Below are 24,591 nucleotides of genomic sequence, written 5' to 3' on the forward strand. Positions count from 1 at the left end.
ATTTATTGCTTGTGAAAGTTGCTGTTTTCAAAATTATAATCCATTTGTTTTGTAGGAAGAAGTTTCTAACATTGGGGAGAGAATTTCACATGATCTGCTCAGGTTTGCTGTAATTGAATTAATTTATTTAGAGGTACAGCATGGAGACCCTCTGGGGCTGAGGTACACAGGTGTTTCCAACGAGCAGACAGGAGCAATGCTACGGGGCTGGACGACATCCCAGGGCGAGGACTCAGGATGTGTAGGAGCATTTACTGATATTTTAAAACTCTCCCTCTCCCAGTGTAGAGTGCCCTCCTGCTTTAAATTATCCACCATTGCCCCCGCACCGAAAAAAGACCAAGGTAACATGCCTGAATGACTGGTGTCCTGTCGCACTCACCTTAGTAATGAGTGAATGCTTTGAGAGGCCGGTCAAGGACTGCATCTGCAGCTTGCTACCACCCAAAATGGACCCACTACAATTCACCTACTGACACAACTGATTCACAGATGATGCAATAGCCACAGCGCTACATACCATCCTTACACATCTGGACACTTATGTGAGAATGCTGTTCTTGGACTACAGTTCAGCATTCAACACCATAGTTCCATCCAGGCTCAACAAGAAGCTCAGAGACCTGGCCCTTGACCCCACTTTGTGCAGCTGGATCCTGGACTTCCCGTCAGATTGCCAGCACGTTGTAAGAGTGGGATCCCTCACCTCCAACCCTCTGATTCTCAGTACAGGTGCCCCTCAGGACTACGTACTGAGTCCCCTCCTTTACTCTCTGTATACCCATGACTGTGTCGTCACCCACAGCTCCAATCTGCCAAGTAAATTTGCCGATGACACTACATTGATTGGCCTTACCTCAAACAATAATGAGGTGGCCTACAGGGAAGAAGTCATCACCCTGACACAGTGGTGTCAAGAAAACAACCTCTCCCTCAATGTCGCAAAAACAGAGGACCTGGTTGTTGATTACCGGAGGAATGGAGACGGGCTAAGCTGTATTGACCTCAATGGATCTGGGGTTGAGAGGGTAATCAGCTTTAAGTTCCTTGGCATCCACATCATTGAGAACATCAAGTAGTCTGTACACACCAGCTGTGTGGTGAAAAAGGCACAACAGCACCTCTTTCACTTCAGACAGTTGAGGATGTTTGGTATGGGCCCCCATATCCCAAGAACTTTCTATAGGGCACAACTGAGAGCATCCTGACTGGCTGCATCACTGCCTTGTATGGGAACTGAACCTCCCTTCATTGCAGGACTCTGCAGAGAGTGGTGTGGACAGTCCAGTGCATCTGTAGTTGCGAACTTCCCATGATTCAGGACACTTACAGGGACAGGTGTGTAAAAAGGGCTCGTAGGATCACTGGGGATCCAAACCAACCCCACCACAATCTATTCCAGCTGCTACCATCTGGGGAGCGGTACTGCAGCGTAAAGCCAGGACCAACAGGCTCCGAGACAGCTTCTTCCACCAGGCCATCAGACTGATGAACTCACGCTGATTTGTGTGTACTCTATATTACATTGACTGTTCTATTTATTATAAATTATTATAAATTGCTATGATTGCACATTGTACGTTTAGATGGAGCTGTAATGTAAAGATTCTTACTCCTCATATACGTGAAGGATGTAAGAAATGAAGTCAATTCAATTCAATTCGAGCCATGCCACCCAGCAACCCACTGATTTAACCCTAGCCTAATCACGGGACAATTTACAATGATCAATTAACCAGCCAACTCGTACGTATTTGGGAGGAAACTGGAGCATTCAGATGAAACCCATGTGCACAGAGAAAGGAAAGTACAAACTTGCTGGAATTGAACTCTGAACTCCGATGCCCTGAGTTGTAAAAGCGAAGCGTAGTGCTAACCTCTACTCCACTGTGGGGCCCCTTACCATGAATGAACCGAATGACCTACACACCAAGGGTTTGAAAGGCTATGGAGATTCTGGATATATTGTTAGAACATAGTATAAGCATCATTTACAAAAAAAAATACTTATTAAGACACAGAAACGCAGAAGGGATATTTGTCTAGCTATCATTAATAAGATAAAGAAGGAAAATGCTTGCATTGTTGCCAAAAAAAACAGCAAAGCCAAAAAGCTGTGAAAATTTCAGCTTTCAGCAAATTATTGGGGGTGTTGTGGATAGTGTTGTGGATAGTGGCTGTCAGCGGTTACAGTGGGACATCGATAGGATACAAAACTGGGCTGAGAAGTGACAGATGGCATTCAACCCAGAGAAGTGTGAGGTGGTTCATTTTGGTAAGTCAAATATGATGGCAGATTATAGTATTAACGGTAAGACTCTTGGCAGAGTGGAGGATCAGAGAGATCTTGGGGTCCGAGTCCATAGGACACTCAAAGCTGCTGCACTGGTTGACTCGGTGGTTAAGAAGGCATACGGTGCATTGGCCTTCATAAACCGTGAGATTGAGTTTAAGAGCAGATAGGTAATGTTGCAGCTATATCGGTCAGACCCCACTTGGAGAATCGTGCTCATTTCTCGTCACCTCACTACAGAAAGGATGTGGAAACTATAGAAAGGGTGCAGAGCAGATTTACAAGGATGTTGCCTGGATTGAGAGAATGCCTTATCAGAATAGGTTGAGTGAACTCAGCCTTTTAGAACATAGAACATAGAATAGTACAGCACAGTACAGGCCCTTCAGCCCACAATGTTGTGCCGACCCTCAAACCCTGCCTCCCATATGACTCCCCACCTTAAATTCCTCCATATACCTGTCTAGTAAATTTCACTAGTGTATCTGCCTCCACCACTGACTCAGGCAATGCATTCCACGCACCAACCACTCTCTGAGTAAAAAAACCTTCCTCTAATATCCCCCTTGAACTTCCCACCCCTTACCTTAAAGTCATGTCCTCTTGTATTGAACAGTGGGGCCCTGGGGAAGAGGTGCTGGCTATCCACTCTATCTATTCTTCTTAATATCTTGTATACCTCTATCATGTCTCCTCTCATCCTCCTTCTCTCCAAAGAGTAAAGTCCTAGCTCCCTTAATCTCTGATCATAATCCATACTCTCTAAACCAGGCAGCATCCCGGTAAATCTCCTCTGTACCCTTTCCAATGCTTCCACATCCTTCCTATAGTGAGGTGACCAGAACTGGACACAATACTCCAAGTGTGGCCTAACCAGAGTTTTATAGAGCTGCATCATTACCTCGTGACTCTTAAACTCTATACCTTAACTTATGAAAGCTAACATCCCATAAGCTTTCTTAACTACCCTATCTACCTGTGAGACAACTTTCAGGGATCGCTAGACATGTACCCCCAGATCCCTCTGCTCCTCCACACTACCAAGTATCCTGCCATTTACATTGGACTCTGCCTTGGAGTTTGTCCTTCCTTTGTCCTACCTTACACATCTCTGAGTTGAACTCCATCTGCCACTTCTCAGCCCACTTCTGCGTCCTATCAATGTCTCTCAGCAATCTTCGACAATCCTCTACACTATCCATAACACCACCAACCTTTGTGTCGTCTGCAAACTTGCCAACCCACCCTTCTATCCCCACATCCAGGTCGTTAATAAAAATCACAAAAAGTAGAGGTCCCAGAACCGATCCTTGTGGGACACCACTAGTCACAACCCTCCAATCCGAATGTACTCCCTCCACCACGACCCTCTACCTTCTGTAGGCAAGCCAATTCTGAATCCACCTGGCCAAACTTGCCTGGATCCCATTCCTTCTGACTTTCTAAATAAGCCTATCGTGTGGAACCTTGTCAAATGCCTTACTAAAATCCATATAGATCACATCCACTGCACTACCCTCATCTATATGCCTGGTCACCTCCTCAAAGGACTCTATCAGGCTTGTTAGGCATGATCTGCCCTTCACAAAGCCATGCGGACTGTCCCTGATCAGACCATGATTCTGTAAGTGCCCATAGATCCTATCTCTAAGAATCTTTTCCAACAGCTTTCCCACCACAGACGTAAGGCTCACTGGTCTATAATTACCTGGACTATCCCTACTACCTTTACTACCTTTTTTTCTCCTTGGAGCGGTGGAGAATGAGAGGTGAACTGATAGAGGTGTATAAGATGATGAGAGACATTGATTGTGTGGATAGTCAGAGACTTTTTCCCAGGGCTGAAATGGCTAACATGACAGGGCACAATTTTAAGGTGCTTGGAAGTAGGTGCAGAGGAGATATCAGGGGTAAGTTTTTTTACGCAGAGAGTGGTGAGTGCGTGGAATGGGCTGCCGGCGATGGTGGTGGAGGCAGATACAGTAGGGTCTTTTAAGGGGCTCCTGGATAGGTACATGGAGCTTAGAAAAATAGAGGGCTAGGGTAACCCTAGGTAATTTCTAAGGTAAGGACATGTTCGGCACAGCATCGTGGGCTGAACAGCCTGTATTGTGCTGTAGGTTTTCTATGTTTCTATTACCAATGCAATGATATGGAGTCAGAAAATATAAAATACAAGAAAAGTTTAGAATAGAAACATAAAAGGATATTGTAAGATATTCTGTGGAGAAGTAAGAAGGAAAAGAATGGCAAAATTTAATTTGAACCCCATGCAAATTGAGAAAGGAAAAATGATACAAGTATTGACAGTTCAGCAGATGGCAAAGAAATTAAACTATTATGTCGTGTCTACCTTCATAGAAAAAGACGTAGAAAACATCCGAGAAGTTGTCGAAATCTGGAGTGAATAAGGTACTGAAACAAATTCACGTATGTGAAAAGAATCTACAGCAACAGAAATAAGATAAAAAGGCAATAAATTTCCAGGAGCATAAGAAATGGGCGATTTGGCCCATTGAGTCTGCTCTACCATTCCATCTTGGCTGACTTGTTTTCCCTCTCAACCCCAACCTCCTGCATTCTCCCCATAATCTTTGAAGCCCTGACTAATCTAGAATTTGTCGATCTCTGCTTTAAATATACCCAAAGACTTGGCTTCCACGGTTGTCTGTGGCAATGAATTTGACAGATTCACCACTTTTTAGCTAAAGAAATTCCTCCTCATCTCTGTTCTAAAAAGACGTCCTTCTACTCTGAGGCTGGGCCTTTCTATCCGTGGCTTCCCTACTGTAGAAAACATCCTCTCCACTTCCACTCTATCAAGGCCTTTCAATATTCGATAGGTTTCAATGAGATCCCCGCTCATTCTTCTAAACTCCACTGAGTACAGACCCAGAGCCACCAAACACACCTCACATATTAACTCTTTAATTCTCAGTCTCATTTTCATGAGCCGCCTCTGGATCCTCCCCAATGCCAGCACATCTTTTCTTAGATAAGGGGCCCAAAACTACTCACAATACTCCAAGTGCAGTCTGACCAATGCCTCCGCATCCTTGCTTTTATTTTCTAGTCCTCTTGAAATGAATGCTAAAATTGCATTTGCCTTCCTTACCACTGACTCAACCTGTAAGTTAACCTTTAGGGAATCCTGCATGAGGTCTACCAAGTTCCTTTGCACCTCCGATTTCTGAATCTTCTCCCTGCTTAGAAAGTAAACTACACTATTTTTCCTTCTACCAACGTGCATGATGGAATATAGTGTATAGTTCCCGACACTGTATTCCATCTGCTACTCTTTTGCCATTCTGCTAATCTGTTAAGTCCTTCTGCAGACTCCCTGCTTCCTTAATATTACCTGCCCCTCCACCTTAAGACCTTATGATTTTTAACCTTAGGTTTGGAAAAGGGGAAATAGGGGATACCTTGGCTGACATTATCCCAAACTCTGCACTTTCTAGAAGAGCTGATGAATAGAAAATATAACACTACTATTCAAGAAGGACAATGAAGTAGGCAAGTTATGCTTCAATCATTGGCTGTTAAAATAATTAAGAAAATGCCAACACAAGGCTTTGAAAATAATAAGTGGAATGGGGAGTTTCAACGTGGATTTATGAAATCACGTTTGACAAATCTGTCAGTTTGTTTTTTGAGGTTGAAAAAAATAGAAAAATATAAGGGAGAACGAATGGATGTGGTGTACTCAGACTTTCAGAAGGCTTTCTACAAGTTGCCACTTGTAGAGATTTACACACTAAAATATACCGTGTAGAATGCAATATACAGTACAGGTTGGAATGAGGAACAGAAAAGGATAAACACATAATTTTTGTCTTGGGAGGCTATGACTGGTAGGGTGTCTCACAAATCAGTGATGTCAGTCTGTTACAGACAACCTATAATATTTCCATATCTATTGATTATACAGTGTGGGCATGAGATGAGAGCCAACAGAAGATTCAAGGGAATTTATGTAGTCTAAGTGAATGGACAAATGGAATTCTGTGTGTGGAAAAATGTGAGGTTGTCCAAAGTGTTCACCGGCACTCACACAAGTCCAAGAAAGAACTGTAAGAGATTGAAAGGTGCTGGTGATCAGAAGAACCCGCGTATTCTGGCATAGAAATTACTGGAAGTTTATATCCCTTTTGGCAAATGGTATGCTGGCCTTTATTGCATGAGGATTGGATCAAAGATGAACTTAAAATTATGTAGAGCACAGACAGACTGCATTTGGAATAAAATGTTCAGGTTTAGTCTCTTTAACTAAGAATGTATATCCTGGTGATCAGCAGGGTGTAGGAGAAGTCAACAGATTAATCCCTGGGATACAGTCTTATCTTGTAAGGAGGTATTAAGCAGACTGGCTTTACATGGCCTTGAATTTAGAAGAAAGAGGGGTAATCTTACTTGCCTATAAGATTTTTATGAAGATTAACAGAACGGATTCAGGAATGATGCTTGCCCATTTGGGGATCTAGAGTTAGTGATTCCCATCTTAATATATGCATCAGCCAGTAGTACTAAAACACAAAGTAATTTCTTTATCTGGGAGGTTGTAAACCTTTGTATTTTTCCACCCAAAATGGATGTGCAGGTTTAAATGCTCAGTATATTCAGGACAGAACAATAGATTTTTGAATATTAGAAGAATTAAGAGCCATGGGGTTTGTACAGGAAAGTGTAACTGAAACAATCTCATTGTGCTGGATCAGGCACAAGGGAAAAATGGTCTACTTCTGGGTCTCTTTCTTTTGTCTTCTCACTCTAAATAAGAGAGTTTTTGAGAGTCTGAGAGTTTCTATGCCACTTATATGTTGTAGATGGAATAGTTCTATACACTGAAGGGGTTCCTGGAAATTTCACCATTTATGGCTATGTAAAACATAACAACCAGACTAACTAAAACACATGCAATAACTAGGTAGCAGTAACTTTCCTTCCACTTGCAACTTCTTGTTTACAAAACATATTTTAAAAATGAGTGAAAGGAATAATACAATCAATGACAAATACTTTAATAGATGTATGGGAGGGGTTTGGAGGTCTATGATCAAGGTGCAGATCGAGAGATCTCGGCCGAGTAACAATTCGTCATGGACTAGATGGGCTAAATGGCCTGATTCTATACTGGAGCACTCTGACTCTATGACTGGTTTTGAAGTGGCTGGAGCACTGCCTAGATTGTGTGAAATAATAGATAGATAAAAGTAAATAATTCACTCTTAAAATCTCCACTTCCTAATCCTTTTAATAAAAGAAATTCCAGTCACATGAAAATAGGGAAAGGAAAAATGTTCTGTAAAGTTAATAACTGAGAAAACAGGACAGTTACTGCTTTATTGATTCGAGGCTATAATTTGTTGATAATTCTGGACATCTCCAACTAGATTTTGCTGGTATAATTAGTTTAGATTTTCTAATCTAAAAGGCATCACTCAGATTATGTTCATTAAATAATCATGCTTGGCTTTTTTGGCAAGAAAAGCAAGTAAGGACATGACTTTATATTCAGTTAAACTTTATATCACACTCACACTTTGATCATTTGATTAAACAAAACCCTGGATAAATGTTATAAGACACATACCAACAAATCCAAACCTATGAAAGACTTAATAATTCATGCAAATTCAATTCTATACTGAAATGAAACTGTTGTAGGTTCATGGGGTCATTTTCATTGTTTGAATTCATTATTGTGTATATTCACGACAATCTTGTTATAAGATCATTGCAAGAATAAGCAGAAATTGAGGGTTATAGATAGGGTAAATGCAAGCTGGCTTTTTCCATTGAGTTTGGGTGAGACTAGAACTAGAAGTCATAGGTTAATGGTGAAAGGTAAAATACTTAAGGGCAACCTGAGCGGGAGCTTCTTCACTCAGAGGGTGGTGTAAGTGTGGAACGAGCTTCCAGTGGAAGTGGTGGATGAAGGTTTGATTACAACATATAAGAGAAGTTTGGATAAGTACATGGATGTGAGGGGTATGGAGGGCTATGATCCAGGTATGGGTTAATGGGACTAGACGGAATACCAGCTTGGCATGGACTAGGTGGGCCAAAGGACCAGTTTCTGGTCCGTTGAGCTCTTTGACTTTATTACTCCAAAATCCATGACAAATTAATTTCAAAATAGTCAGGAATGGGATGGCCCTCTTTGTTAGAGGGTGAAGGGGGCTATCCACTCCTTGGAAAATAGAAGTTTCATTTGATTGCAAGTACAGAGGAATCTAGGTTCATTAATCATTAAATAGGAACAGACAAGTAAACAAAGCTATTGAAAACAAAGTACAGGGTTTCATTTTCAATGGAAGGTTTAAAAGTGGAAAAGGTATATTAAACTTTTATAAAATTTGTTTCCTTGCCTTTCACAATTCTTGGTGCTTCAATTTTAGTTAGCATTTTTTTTGTCAAATGCTTTCTGAAAGCTCACATAAATAGGAGTCATTCGTCCATTCTTTCAAAAAATGCAGGTCAGGTTCATCTGATATGACCAAACCTTTACAATTTTGTTCCAGCTTGCCCCGATCCACAAAGTAAGATGTTGATCGGTTGCCTTTTCATGCTGTATACTTATTAATCGTACGCTCTTCGACCATTGTTAAAATCCTGGTCTCCACAATACCAAAGTAATATATAGGTACTAGAAAATGCATGACATAATGAGAACAGAGAGAGAGAGAGTACAAATCTCAGGAAAAAGATGGGAAGTATGGCAAACTAAATTTTTAATTTGCATTAAGCTAGAATACTAAGCCTTGAAAAAGGGTCTTCAATAAAATTAAAATAATCACCATGAATAAAATGTGGGTGACAATATTTGTGCAGGATTAACTACAGAGTATAAAGAATAAAACAGGATGGGGGAATGAACCTGATCTGTACCAGGGATACCTCATACTAGAACCAGGGATGTCACAGCACCTGCAGCTGATCCTGTTATGTTAACATGCATGAGCCAAATGTTAAGACAATGGGGTTGTGTTAATTGCCCTGCATCAAATCAGGTAACATAGGCCAAGTTATTTGCACCATTGTGATTTGATGGATGTTGTCAATTAGCATATAAAACATGGTCATAGGTATAAGTAATCAATAACTTTTGTTTACTCAGAGACAGTCCTGACAACATTAATTTTGGGTGTCTGGCTCTCTGTCTTCAGAAGCTTTTAGACTACTTGTGAGAATTACTTTACAACAAAGGTGTCTGAACATCTAGAGGTGTCTCCCATTGTAGATACGTAATGCAAAGGAAGCATCATCAACCCAAGATATTGAAGTGTTGATATTATTGTTACTATCAAATAGTATTGAATCAGCTTTGATGTTAAGGGTATAAGAATGTGATGTACTTTTGGGTTTGTGGGCCTCAACTGAGAGTGTCTCCATGAGAAGACATGCTTGTTGAAACAACAAAAAATTTCTATATCACCAGCTTCACTGTCTCTCTGGTGATTTTGATCACAGTCACAACAAGCACACTGATAGCACTAGTTTACATCTGACAAAACCTCTGCTTTAATCAAATTATCTAACAATCAGCAAAAGAGAAGCAGCAATTTTCTTCAATTAATAATAAAGAGTACTGAAGTCAATTTTTTTCCTTGATCAAGCTCCTTCCTTTTGTTAATCTCTGCTTATCAACTTTCACCCGACCAGCAATCTGGATATCAATTTTGATAGCAAAGATGAACTTTAGGTTTTGTGTCTGTGGAATGATCAAAATTACTGTGGTAGTATGGTCTTAATAATTTTAAATCTCATCATTGTTTCACCTCTCCTTATCTTAGTGTTCTTCTCCAGCCCATGAAAACTCCAAATTATCCTCTAATTCTTGCGTTCACTCTGATTTTAATTACTCTACTGTTGGGTGTAGCATCATCCCTTAAGGCTCAAAACTCAAACATTCTCCTTTAAATCTCTCCACCCATCCTCCCTCATTTGGCATTTCCTCAAAACCAAGTTCTTTAAGGAAGGTTTTAGTCACTTGTTGTAAAATCTCTTGTGACTCAATAGTAATATGCTTTGATAACATTACAACATTATGCCTTTGATCATTTTACAACATAAAGATGACATTTGAAAGCAAACTGCTGCTAATGTTATATTTGTATTCAAACACAAACACAGCTCCGTACAACATAATGAGCCCATTCCAACATTCACTGCTTACTCTTGTAAAGATTCATGTGTTTACGTTTGTAGTTTAATGAACTGAGTAACGTCTCATACTCCAACAAAATAAATAAGGCCCATGACTTAACTGTTAAACAATTAAAGTGAGAACGAAAACAAACTCTGACATATCAGTTTATTTCAACAGTTCTGCATTTGTTCAGCTTTCAACCATTGACCCTGTGATTACTGTCTTAAGTTCAGATTTTGTAAGGCAGAAGTAATAGAAGGGAAACAAACAAAACAGTTCCACACACAAATCCTGCAGATAAACGGAGATTTCATCCATGGCATCAGAACTTTTTTGTTATAAATAGTTACTTTCTCACTCATTTGGGACTCTTACCGATAGCAGTTGTTATCGAATTTGTTATAACTGGCAAATGCAATTATAACTCCAAAACCAGCTCCAAGGGAATAAAAGATCTGAGTTGCTGCATCGATCCAAACCTACAGATTAATAGAGCATGCAGTCATTCATTAGATATAGATCACATTTCATCAAGATAGCTTTAGTTAACACATCTGCATGAAGCAGAAATTACTCTCGGAGTCATAACATATTGCTGAATTGTGGTTGAAGTGGTGAGCCACCACTGAGAGCCACTGATGGTTGGGGTAGCATTTGTGGATCGATTTGTCTTGAGTGATGTTGGGTTCCTTTTATGTCATTTTGGAGCTGTATCTAGCAAGGCAAATGCAGGATATTCAATCATATTCTAACAAGCCTAGCAACAAGAAAATTGCACTGTTCTCTCTAAACTGTGCAGGTGTGTGGCCACATAGTAACTGAAATGCTCACGTGCATATTGCCTTTGTTGCCATGCAGCTGGAATTTTCTTCTATATAGCATTATTATAATTTTGAAATCTAAGTTAATATAATTATGAACTACTCTGTAATTATAACATATTTACACTGTCAGTGTTTAAAGTTACAACACTGTTACAAATTGTAACAATAAACACAGAATAGAAGCCAGTAGCTTATTGTTAGTAAACTGCCAGCCCGCTGAGCACGAACACCATCCAGTCAAAACATCTTATTTTTGCCATTGTGCTTGTCAGTTGTTTTGACTACCTAACACAGTTTACTTGTCTTGTGCATATGACAAAAAAAAACAGTTAAAGTGCTGTGCAGTTTTCAGGCTGCATAAGCATATCCTTCTAAGAGCAATGATTAGTCTGTGCAGCTGTAAAAAAACTAGAGGGAACATTATTCTATAGTCGAAGGTAACTAAAATCATTGCAGTATCTGACCTGCTATGTAACATAAATAGCAGTAGTTGTAGTGTTTACCCTGAGACAAGATTAGCTTTCTTTGTCACATGTATATTGAAACACGGTGAAATGTATCATTTGTATCAAATACTAACAAAATCTGACAATGTGCTGAGAGCAGGCTGCAAGAGTTACAATGCTTCTACCACCAACATAGTATGCCCATGCTGGCTCTATTAATTAGAGTGTTCAATTTGCTTTTTTTTAATAAAAGGTTTCAATTGACCCTTGGAACAGATCAGTGTACTGTAGATAAGTCTTCCACACTAAGGATTTAATGAAAGTCGTTAACTTAGTTGTTGAACATTAAGATAATGCTAGATTCTAAGCAATCATAATAGCCTGAATATTCAGCAATGTTGATTGTGAAAAGAATTATCTTTTGTTATGAATGGTCATTACCTGGCATTAGTATTAGGAATATATTATACCTATTTATCAGTCCTGGCCTGAATCCTTTCCAGATGTTTCTATTTGCAGGCTCAAACTATTCCGTTATCTAAAGAGTCATGAATAGAATATAAAAGAGTACAGTCTGCAAACAAAGTAATAAAGACAAAGATTTACTGGAAATAGCAGCACTCAGACAACATTGGTGGACAGAGAAACAGAATTAACGTTTCAGGATGATGATCCTGCATTAGAACACTGCATTCATTCCCTGTCCACTATACCATCGTGGGTGGGTGATTTTGTTTAAGAAAGAAATAGGAATAAAAGGAAAAAATACATTTCTTTAATAGTAATGCATTCACCCTTGAAAGAAAATACTGCAATTGATTGAGTTTACAGAAATCACTCTATATCAGTTTTGTCAACTTCACCCTCTGTAATTTGGTAAAATGTAAAGTTAACTTTGGGTTTACAAGCTTGGGTTTTGGCATAAACATAAATAAGATGCAGGAGACCAGCCTCCCTTATAAACCAATTAATCGAGTCCATGGATTACAATAAAATACAATTTTCCTGATGCTTGACGGTTGTGGTAGGGGTTGAATGTTGTCACCTCTTATAAAATAAAATCAAGCAACGTAGGCGACAAAATGCTTCACTTCCAGATGAGCTCTATGCTTTCTATGCTCACTTTGACCATCAAAATGTTGACTCCAACAGCCCCCGATGATCCTGTAATTTCAGTCTCTGGGGACAACATGTGAACCCATGAAAAGCATCCAGCCAAGACTGGTCCTTGACCAAGTACTGATCAATTGGCTGGAGTGCTCACTGAGATCTTTAACCTCTCACTTCAGCAGTCTGAGTTACCCACCTGCAACAAGAAGCCTTTACTTATACCAATGCCCAAGAAGAATGTGGTAACCTGCCTCAGTGGCTGTTGTGCAGTAGCACTTACAGCCAAAGTGATGAAGTGGTTTGAGAGGTGGGTGATGAAACATATTAACTCCCACTTGAGAGCGTCTTGGATCTGCTCCAATTTGCCTACTGAAGCAACAGGTCTACAGCAGATGCCATCTCACTGGCTCTTCACTCAACCCTGAAACATCTGGACAGCAAAGTTGCATACATCAGGATGCTCGTTATTGATTACAGATCAGCATTCAATACCATTATCCCCTCACAATTAATCCATGAGCTTTAAGGCCTTGGCCTCAATACATCTTTGTACAATTGGATCCTCAATTTCCTCACTTGCAGACTACAATTTGGATTGGCAACAACATCTCCTCCCCAATCTCCATCTGCACAGTTGCAGAAGGATGTGTGCTTAGCTCCCTGCTCTACTTGCTTTACATGTACGACCGTATGGCAAAGCACAGATGTAATGCCCAATGGCATCCGCCGTCGTAGACTGAATTAATGGTGGTGATGAGTCAGCATTTGGACGGAGATTGAAAATCTGGCTGAGTGATGCCATAACAACGACCTCTTACTCAATGTCAGCAAGACCAAGGAGCTGATTATTGACTTCAAGAGGAGGAAACCAAAGGTCCATGAGCCAGTCCTCATTGGAGGATCAGAGGTGCAGAGGGAGAGTCATCAACTTTAAATTCCTTGGTGATATCATTTCAGAGGACCTATCCTGGGCCCAGCACATAAGTGCAATTACAAAGAAAGCATGTCAGCGCCTCTACTTCCCTCGAAGTTTGTGAAGATGTGGCATAACATCTAAAACCTTGTCAGACTTCAATAGATGTGTTTTGGAGATTATATTGACTGGCTACATCACAGCCTGTTATCAAAACAACAATGCCCTTGAATGGAAATACTTACAAAAAGTAGTGGACATGGCCTAGTCCATCACAGGTAAAGTCCTCAAACCATTGAGCACATCTTCAAGAAGCGCTGTCGCAGGAAAGCAATATCCATCATCAGGGACCTCCACCATCCTGGTCATGCTCTCTTCTCACCTCTGCCATCAGGAAGAGTGTACGGGAGCCCCAGGACTCACACCACCAGGTTCAGTAACAGTTATTGTCTCTCAATCATCAGGCTCTTAAACTAAAGGGGATAACTTCATTTGTCCCATCATTGAAATACTCCCACAACTTGTGGACTCACTTTCAAGGACTCTTCATCTCATGTTCTCGATATTTATTGTTTATTTATTTATTATTATTATTCCTTTCTTTTTGTATTTGCACAGTTTGTTATCTTTTCCACACTGGTTGAATGCCCAAGTTGGTGCTTCATTGATTTTATTATGGTCATTATTCTTTTATGGATTTCATTGAGTATGCCCACAAGAAATTGAATTTCAGTGTTGTATATGGTGACTCATGTGTACTTTGATAATAATTTTACTCTCTTTGAAAGGTTTATATATTAGGAGATGAACGAGTCTGTAAACTGACTTTGCAATATAAATGTTAAAATTCATGTCATTGTGTATTAGGGGCAAGATGATGTCCCTTTGCCTTCAAGTTTAATTAATTAGCCAGTCAGTCAGTCCAACTTATATTTAAAACATGTGTCCCAGAATAATGGATACACTGATGAAATGGATTAACTTTTCAGGCTGAGAATATCAACAAAGTTTGTTACAAAGACCAGATGTTTAGAACATGTTACATAACATAATGTTGTCTTATTTTTCTTCCCTTCTATCAAAATATCACTCGTGCAGCCAGAACCCTGACATGATATTGCCCAGATGATTTAATTTTCATTATGCTGCCAAGAAGTAAACTATCAAAGAATAGCAATCACATCCACATTCATTCTTCTCTAACAGAAGAACCTCTTGGACATCATACCAGGACAGTCATTATCTGCAAAACTGTTTATTGGGGAAGACCTTGGTGCCTTCTGCCCAAATGTACTGAAGGACACAGCCACTGTAAACAGTTCACATAATTCCAAAGTTCATCGAGCCACGGTGAGTAAAAAGACAACACAGATTCAACAATGTCATGCCAATAATAGGTAACTGAATTACACTGGCAATAGCAATTCTTACACTGGTGCAATATGGGGTTTGACAAAATATTAGTCTCTACATCCTGCTGAATTAATTGTCCCATTCATCATGTACTAAAAAAACATGGTGAGCCAGTTTTCACTAATATATCTCGGTTATAGCATCAAAATTCAACTGAATTTGGCAAAGTAGAGAAATTTTTAATGCAGATTGTGCTGAATATGTGTCAGAATGTCATGTACTCTTAGACTGCTTTAAAAATAATGCATCTGGAAACTGGCCCTGCACAAATAAACTAGCAATGTTGCAGATCACATTGGAGAACATTGCAAGTTTCTGCCCACTGTCCTGGCAGACGCACTTCAAATGATACTCAATTTACATCACACACCAGTAAAACTGGTGAAGGATTCTACGATTTGCTTTACTTATAGTTGATGGACTGGAATAACATTTTTTTAAATTTTTGGAATGAACACATGTTCTGAACAGAGATGAAATGAAGCCCAGTAACTTTCCATAACCTCAATAGATTGAATAGTGTCCAGAGTTGTTATGATTTTAAGAATTCGCATTTGTGATTGTGCAAGACAGAAAGTCTACTCTCTAACTTTTCATACTAACTTTCTCTAACTTTAACAACAGAATGTATTGATCAAAATTATAATGTACACTGAAATAGACTGTGCCTGACATCATATTATACTACCAACTACCTCCACCCCATCCCCACTTCACTCCCCCCCACCCCCCCAATTTAGATTTCAGTGTTGTTAGGAACATGTCTACATTCCTGATTTATAAGTAATGCTCAGGAATATCGCATGATCCTCCTCTGCATGTTACTCTTGAACCAATAAAAACTGCAGTGCCTCAGACCAACTCTGATCATTTACAACACATCTCAATCAGAGTTGTCATCTTCTTGCTTTTGTTTTGCTACAATATGTAGCATAATTTCATACCTACTTACACAGCTTGGTACAACTGACCTTCTGGCAGTACAAAGGGGGTCATCCCATGGGCAGTCCCCAGAAATATTAAGAACCTTGCTGGAATTCATGCTATAATTATACGTCCCAGTGGAGAAAGCTGTAAAGAATCAAGTTAACTGACTATTCTTTCCCAAATTTCTTGATGATTGTGTGTCCTATTGTTCAAAGCATTCAAACCCTCGCAAATATTGTAAATTCAGTGAACCACAGATCATGAAAATTTCACCACTCTTTGAGTTGAACAAAAGTAGGCCATTCAATTCTTCACATGTCGCACTAATCAGTCTGATCATCACACAGCTGTCTCTTCACTTATTTGCTCCCTTTCTTCCAATTCCTTAATATATGAATTCCACAAATTGCATCTGAATGTAACAGAGATATTTAAGTTATCCTAATGAGCTTAAATGTGATGCAGTCTATGCTGATAGAATCATTCACAGCAGGAAGGAGAAAGGACAGGCACCAGGCAAAGAGAGGCACTGATACAGCACAGTACAGGCCCTTCGGCCTACAATGTTATACAGAACTTTTAACCTACTCTAAGATCAAACCAAACCTTCCCTACTACATAGCCCATAACCCTCCACTTTTTAGACATCCTTGTGCCTATCTAAGAGGCTCCCAAATTTTCCTAATATATCAGCCTCCTCCACCACCCCAGCAGTTGTCTCCAGGCACCTACAATTCTTTATGTAAGAAGCCTACCTCTAACATCTCCCCTAAGCTTTCCTCCACACACCATAAATGTCATTTGATGTTCGCCATTGCTTCCCTGGGAAAAATGGCACTGGCTGTTCACTCTAGCTATGCATCTTATAATCTTATACACCTCTGTCAGCTTGCTTCTCATCCTCCTTTGCTCCAAAGAGAAAAGCACAAACTCACTCATTCTTTCTTCATCAGGCATGTTCTCTACTCCAGACTGCATCCTGGCAAATCTCCTCAGCTTCCACACCCTTCTTATAAAGAGGTGACCATAACTGAACACAATATTCCAAGTGTGGTCGAAGCAGAGCTTTATAGAACTGCAATATTACCTTGTGGCTCTTGGACTCAATCCCCAACTAATGATGGCCAACACTTGACCACTCTATCACCACCTTGGTGGTTTCCTTACTTCTACTCAGCAATGCTTTCTCATGTCCCCTTCTAGCTCACCTAAGACTAAGACCTCAAATAGTAAAGAAAGTTGTGGTGCTTTTGCTCCAATTCTTGACTCTAAAGAAGAAAAAGAACAAACCTATGCCAATCTTAACAAGGTCCTCAGGAAGACAGAATCACCTTTTACGAAGAATTTAGTGGAAGACTTGGTAAGGATGTCGATCTCTGCACTGGCTCATTTGGTAAAGAGGGAATAACAAAAGCCAATACTAACAGTTTTCTCCTCCTCGGCAAATTTGTTGAGCATGGAATTGTGATTATTAACATGCATTTCAGATAACATGGCAAATGAAAGACTGCATGGAACCACCTATGTTCAAAACACTGGCCACTTGTAGACTACATCAATGTGAAAAGAAAAGGTCTGAGAGTGCTTGTAAGAGCAAGGTTGCTGAACAGATCACAGGCCTCTTAAGATCCTTTATGTTGGACAAAAGGACACCAACATAAATCCAAAAGTATAACACCCTGGTTTTCTATGGACCCAGAAACACAAGGAATTGTGGTAAATCGTGGCCAAAGGGTGGTGAATCTGTGGAATTCATTGCCACAGATGGCTATGGAGGCCAAGTCATTGGGTATATTTAAAGCAGTGGTTGATAGGTTTCCTCCTGAACTTCCAGTTTTCTCCCACATCCCAAACTGGTACATGTGTGGAAGAATCTGGGAATGTTGTTGAGAGTGTGAGAAGAATAAAAGGGTTTAAGGTAAGATTAGTGTAAATGGATGGTTGGTGGTCAGCACAGACCGATTAGGCCCAAGGATCTGTACCATGCTGTTTATAAGCTTACATCCACGTTAAGGTGTTATGTTTTCTAACATAGCATAGCAACATCTGATGCATTTGTAAGTCACACAATAAAACTATTTATATCATTCAACAAGGATTCACCCAAAATATTCCAGTCACATTAATTAATTTGGAGGTGGATCTACAGGTTAATCTCATTTGCTATGTAGCTCTGCTTTTATCTTTCATCCTTAAAGCACAAAAAAATGTTCCAGATGTTTGAAAATCCACCTCTTCAAAATGTCTGAGTTTCCAAGGAATATTGGAATAAATATCAAGACAGCAGATTTTCATTTCAACTTACTTAGTTTGATAATTTGACCATTGAAAATGATTTAGCTGGGCCAACGATGCTAAATATTCACTGAATATTTGTTATGCTATTAATTGATTGTCAATTAATTTGCAAGGTTTTGTACTCTGGAGACAAGACTGTTCTTCTTTTTCATTTACTTAATTTAGGATAATGAAGTTTCCGATATCAAAATTCTGATTAGAATAGCAGATATCTTGGTCTGGAAAAAACATTTTCCAAGCTTACTCACACCCATCTCCCGCTACAATTTCCCAGAGCTAATTGCTAGTAGAGGCAGAATTGCTACTCTCGAAGTTAAGGGAGGGTGCAGGGACGTTACAACAATATGACCAGACCTTGAACTGTATGTTTACTTAGTGCAGGACTTCGGACTAGAGCCAACTTCACAAGTCAGAGATGTTAGGGAAGATACTTGGCAGTTCTAAACCATGAGGTAACAAGCCACTGGCTTTTTCATGGTAAATTCCTTCTTTTTCAGACAGGAATGTCTCAGAGCTACGCTTCTTATGCTGATATATATATATACATATAAATAAAACTTTATCATGAGAAATAGCATTTTAAATAAAATGTGTGCTGAAAGAATAGTATATTAAAATAGTATTTATTGTTGGCAGACAATTTTTGCAAGGAAAACTCAGATTATTATAGGTGATGCATGCATTGAAATAATCATGCTGTTGGTAGTAGTTTATTATCACCTGGAGGTAACTATTTAATACGTGTTCTTTCTAGGTTTTCTCCCACAGTCCATAGACGTACTGTTTAGTAGGTTAATTGGTCATGGTAAATTGTCCTGTGATTAGGCTCGTGTTAAATAGGTGTATTGCTAGGCCAGGCAGGACTAATCCACGCTGTGTCTCTAAATAATTAAAATAAATCAGTAACCTTAACATCCTTGTCTGTCTTAGTATCATGTATAAAAGCAAGGAAGTTATGAAAGAAATTTATTAAACTCTTGCATGGCTTCAGTCAAAGAAACATGTTCAGTATTGGGCATCCAAACCCTAATAAGTCTTGAAGAAGGTGACAAAGAGATTGTTTTACAATGATGATGTAATGTATGGACCTAATGTATGGAATATATACATTAACTTTCTCCAAGTGCATGCCTTTAGTTAATTGATATGTTGTTGTACAGACATGACAAATTAGCGACCAGTACGAACCTGAATGTCAGCGAATATCACCAACTGCACCAACAGTTATTAGACGACAGAATTCAGAGGAAGGGAGTGAGACAGCGAGAGGAAAGAGGGAATTGAACCAGTATGGTGACAGAAAAGGCAGTCACAGATGCAAGAAAAGGACACGTGATTAACAGTGCACAGTACACAATGAGAGACACACAACTAGCAAAGCTAAGGTAGAAATAATATGACGATGGTCTTAGTCTAGAAAGTTGGTGAATTTGATAGTGCTAATGAGGACTGGGAATTGTATAATAAGGGGGTTGAACTGTATTGTCATGCTAACGATGTGGATGAGGTAAAGAACGTCTCCACACTTCTTATATTAATGGGTGCTAGAACGTACAGCCTCTTACACAGCTTAGTAACTCCTGAAAAGCTAGCAAGTAAAAAGTTCGATGAAGTAGTTACAATTTCGCAAAGTCACTTGAGCTCAAAATGGCTTGTAATAGCTGAGAGATTTAGATTTCACAAAGGGAAACAATAAAAGGATGAAAGCATTTCTGAATACATTGCAGAACAGTGCAGACTTTCCCAATACTTTTAGAGATGGATTTTCTAATGCATTAAGGGACAGGCCTGTTTGTGGCCTTGCACACTACGTCCTAAAGTGGATGCTGAACTTCAGAGCTTGAAGGTGATCCAGAGAGGGACAGTAAAAGGACTTTAACGGGAACATCAGCCCTGTGCCATATACTGTACGGTATCCCCTGCCATGTATAGAAGACATTTTTGCATCTTTGGCAGGTAGGAAGAGTTTTTCAAAGATTTAAATGTCACCAGCCTATCTGCAAATGAGATTGAGGAGTCAAGCAGGAAGTTCCTCACTATCAACACTCACAAGGGACTGTTCAAGTATAATCATCTCATCTTTGGCGTTGCATCAGCTCCAGCAATCTGGCAAAGAGCAATGGACCAAGTGCTCCAAGATATCTCAGGAACACAACGTTACCTTGATGACATCATCATGACTGGCAAGAATGATGAAGAGCACCTCCAGGACTTTGGTAAGGTGCTTACCAGGCTGAGTGAGTATGGTCTGTGTGCAAAGAGAGACAAACGTGAGTTTTTTGAGAATGAAATCTCATATTGTGGACATGTCATTGACAAGCGTGGATTACAAAAGTCACAAGAGAAGATTGAAGCAATACCGCAGACATTCAAACCAGAAAACATGTCACAAAGCAGGTCATACTTTGTAAACTACTACCATCAGTTTCTCACAAATCTTGCTACAGAGCTGCACCCATTGAACGCAATGTTGTAGACAGGAGCAAAGTGGAAGTGGTCAGAAAGATGTGAAAAAGCATTCAAGGAAACTAAGAGACTAATATCATCCAATGAAATGCTCACCCATTATGACCCATCTCTGCCCATCAGAATGGAGTGCGGTGCCCTTATGGCACTGGAGTTGTTTCATCACACATTATGAAAGATGGACCTGAACGCCCAATAGTATTTGCTTCAAGGTGAGCGTAGAATGCAACTACACACAGGTTCACTACTACTTCTACGGACAAAAGTTTACTCTTGTGACAGACCACTAGCCCCTTGAGTCCATTTTCAATCCCAGGAAGGGAATCCCAGTGATGTCTTCCACGTGATTGCAACTTTAGGCAATTTTCCTAGGAGCCCACTCTTAGGACATAGAGTTCAAGGGTACCAAACAACACAGCAATGTTGATGGCCTGTCACGTCTTCCACTGCTGACAATTGAAGAAGAAAATTCTTCACCGTCAGAGGTGTTCCACACAGGTTTGGTGGACCAGCTGCTGGTAACAAATTCTGAAATACAAGGAGAAACAAGGAATGATCTAACATCGTAAAAAGTCTGACATCACCATGCGATGATGGCCAGCTTGTGGTAACTCTATGTTTCCAGAGTTCTCAGTGAGATGAGACCAACTGTCAGTATGTCAAAGAACACTGACGAATGGATCTCGTGTTGTGGTTCCCTCTAAACTGTGCTCCAGAGTGTTAGAGAATCTGCACGAATGAAACCTAGTATAGTCAAGATGAAGAGTCTCAGCCAGAGCTATGTGTGGTGGCTGGGAATAGATAGACAGATTGAAGACTTGACCAAAAACTGTTTGGGATGCAACAAAGTTCAAAATTCACCCTTACAGGCTCCTTTACAGCCATGGGAGTGGCCACCTTCACCACGGCAAAGAGTGCATATTTACTTTGCTCTGCTATCATGGACTCAATGTTTCTGGTTGTTGTTAATGCTCATTCAAAGTGGCCCGAGATCATACCAATGAAACCAACCACATCAGAAAAGACCGTCTCCACTCTGAGGACTACCTTCTCCAGAAATGGCTTACCAGAACAAATTGTGAGTGACAACAGACCACAATACACGTCAGAAGAGTTCACACTATTTACGAAGAAAATTGGCATCAAAAACTTCAAGTCAACTTCTCACCACCCAGCAACGAATGGGTTAGCTGAAAGTTTTATCCAAACGTTCAAGAAGTCCAAAAAGCAAAGGTCAAGGAGGACATTTCTCTACAGCACAAGGTGGACAACTTCCTTCTTGTGCATTGAACTCTGTTCATGCAACAACAAATCAGACACCTGCAATGCTGTTCATGAGCGGGAATCTAAGGTCTCGCATATGCCTCTTGAAACCAGATCTACAGAGGGAAGTACAGAACAAAACAATTCAGTTGATGGCTAAGTGAATCACCAAGGAGTTTCGAGGTTGGACAAGAAGTCCTAGTGTGTGATTACAGAGAAGACCAGTGGACACCCGGTAGGATAGCTACAAGAACTGGACCACTGATCACTGATGTACATAGCGGATGTTAGAGATCATACATGGAGACGTCACGTGGACCAGGTACTGGACGTTCAGCCGAAAATCATACCTGAGTCAACTGCATCCAAGAAGATGGATACATTACAACCACTGGACCTACCTCTCCATGTGATAATGTCACTGATAGCAACGTGACACCTGCAACTGGAAAAGTTGTCTTTGACAAGGCACCAGCCAAACCTGATGCCACTCCACAGATCCAAAGACGCTATCCTGAAAGAAACAGAGCGCCACCCAAAAGACTGAATCTTTAGTATAGTGCTGTTTGTTATGGACTCTTATAGTGAAAGCATGTTTATTTGCACATGGTCTGTTAAAGGAAAGTTGAATGTTTTGTTACGTATACAGTTTTATGTTACATTAATCTAAAGGGGGAGCAATTGTAATGTCTAGATCTAATTCTTTTCGTGCAATGATTCCCCTTAGCACTAATCATTGACTGATAACTTCCACATGCACATTGATTTGTTGCTCTCTGTAAAGTGAATATATGCATTAACTTCTTATTTATTTGATACGTAGCTGTGCAGACTCGACAGATAATGCTAAGGAATGAAGGAAATTATTTAAATGAGTGAGGCTGTAAAATGTTCGCCTTAGAACAATGGAGTGAAGAAGATATCCCTTGCAATATTTGGAACTATGAGAAGCTTATTGAAGAGAAAAAGAGTTTGTAACCAGAGAACACTGATTTAAGATTATTGGCAAAGGTACTAGATATAGCATGAGGATACTTCTCTTAAATTTTACATTGTGAGACATTGTACTCTGGAATATATTAATTCAAAGGCTAGTGAAGCCAACTCAATAATAACTTCCAAAAAGAACCTGCAAAATCATGGAAAAACAGTAGGGAACAGAATGTTGGACTGTGCTGAGCACAGATAAGATGGACCAAAGAGTTTCCAGCTGTAAAATCCATTCTGGAACCGACCACTTGAAAAAGATAAAATTTGTGTTATTTATAATATCTTTTACATAGAACTTAGAACAGTACAGCACAGTACAGACCCTTCGGTCCACAATGTTGCGCCGACCCTTAAACCCTGCCTCCCATATAAACCCCGCCCACCTTAAATTCCTCCATATACCTGTCTAGTAGTCTCTTAAATTTCACTAGTGTATCTGCCTCCACCACTGACTCAGGCACTGCATTCCACGCACCAACCACTCTCTGAGTGAAAAACCTTCCTCTAATATCCCCCTTGAACTTCCCACCCCTTACCTTAAAGCCATGTCCTCTTGTATTGAGCAGTGCTGCCCTGTGAAAGAGGCGCTGGCTATGCGCTCTATCTATTCCTCTTATTATCTTGTACACCTCTATCATGTCACCTCTCTTCTTCCTTCTCTCCAGAGAGTAAAGCCCTAGCTCCCTTAATCTCTGATCATAATGCATACACTCTAAACCAGGCAGCATCCTGGCAAATCTCCTCTGTACCCTTTCCAATGCTTCCACATCCTTCTTATAGTGAGGCGACCAGAACTGGACACAGTACTCTAAGTGTGGCCTAACCAGAGTTTTATAAAGCTGCATCATTACCCAGCGACTCTTAAACTCTATCCCTCGACTTATGAAAGCTAACACTCCATAAGCTTTCTTATCTGCCCCATCTACCTGTGAGGCAACTTTCAGGGATCTGTGGACATGTATCCCCAGGTCCCTCTGCTCCTCCACACTTCCAAGTATTCTGCCATTTACTTTGTACTCTGCCTTGGAGTTTGTCCTTCCAAACTGTACCACCTCACACTTCTCCAGGTTGAACTCCATCTGCCACTTCTCAGCCCACTTCTACATCATATCAATGTCTCTCTGCAATCTTTGATAATCGTCTTCACTATCCACAACACCACCAACCTTTGTGTCATCTGCAAACTTGCCAACCCACCCTTCTACCCCCACATCTAGGTCGTTAATAAAAATCACGAGAAGTAGAGGTCCCAGAACAGATCCTTGTGGGACACCACTAGTCACAAACCTCCAATCCGAATGCACTGCCTCCACCACGACCCTCTGCTTTCTGCAGGCAAGCCAATTCTGAATCCACCTGGCCAAACTTCCCTGGATCCCTTGCCTTCTGACTTTCTGAATAAGTCTACCATGTGGAACCTTGTCAAATGCCTTACTAAAATCCATGTAGATCACATCCACTGCACTACCCTCATCTATATGCCTGGTCACCTTCTC

General features: G+C 40.2%; 1 protein-coding gene across 2 annotated transcripts in view; it reads right to left on the reverse strand.

The window, feature by feature from the left end:
- Positions 1-24,591, reverse strand: part of slc6a2 (solute carrier family 6 member 2) — a 142,195-nt gene that overhangs the window by 50,702 nt on the left and 66,902 nt on the right. For both annotated transcript variants that reach the window (XM_072279545.1, XM_072279544.1), the window contains exon 7: positions 10,821-10,924. In XM_072279545.1, the coding sequence (XP_072135646.1) occupies positions 10,821-10,924 (104 nt within the window). The remainder of the gene's footprint in view (positions 1-10,820; positions 10,925-24,591) is intronic.

This window comes from Mobula birostris, chromosome 15, assembly GCF_030028105.1.
Source record: "Mobula birostris isolate sMobBir1 chromosome 15, sMobBir1.hap1, whole genome shotgun sequence".
Lineage (NCBI taxonomy): Eukaryota > Metazoa > Chordata > Chondrichthyes > Myliobatiformes > Myliobatidae > Mobula > Mobula birostris.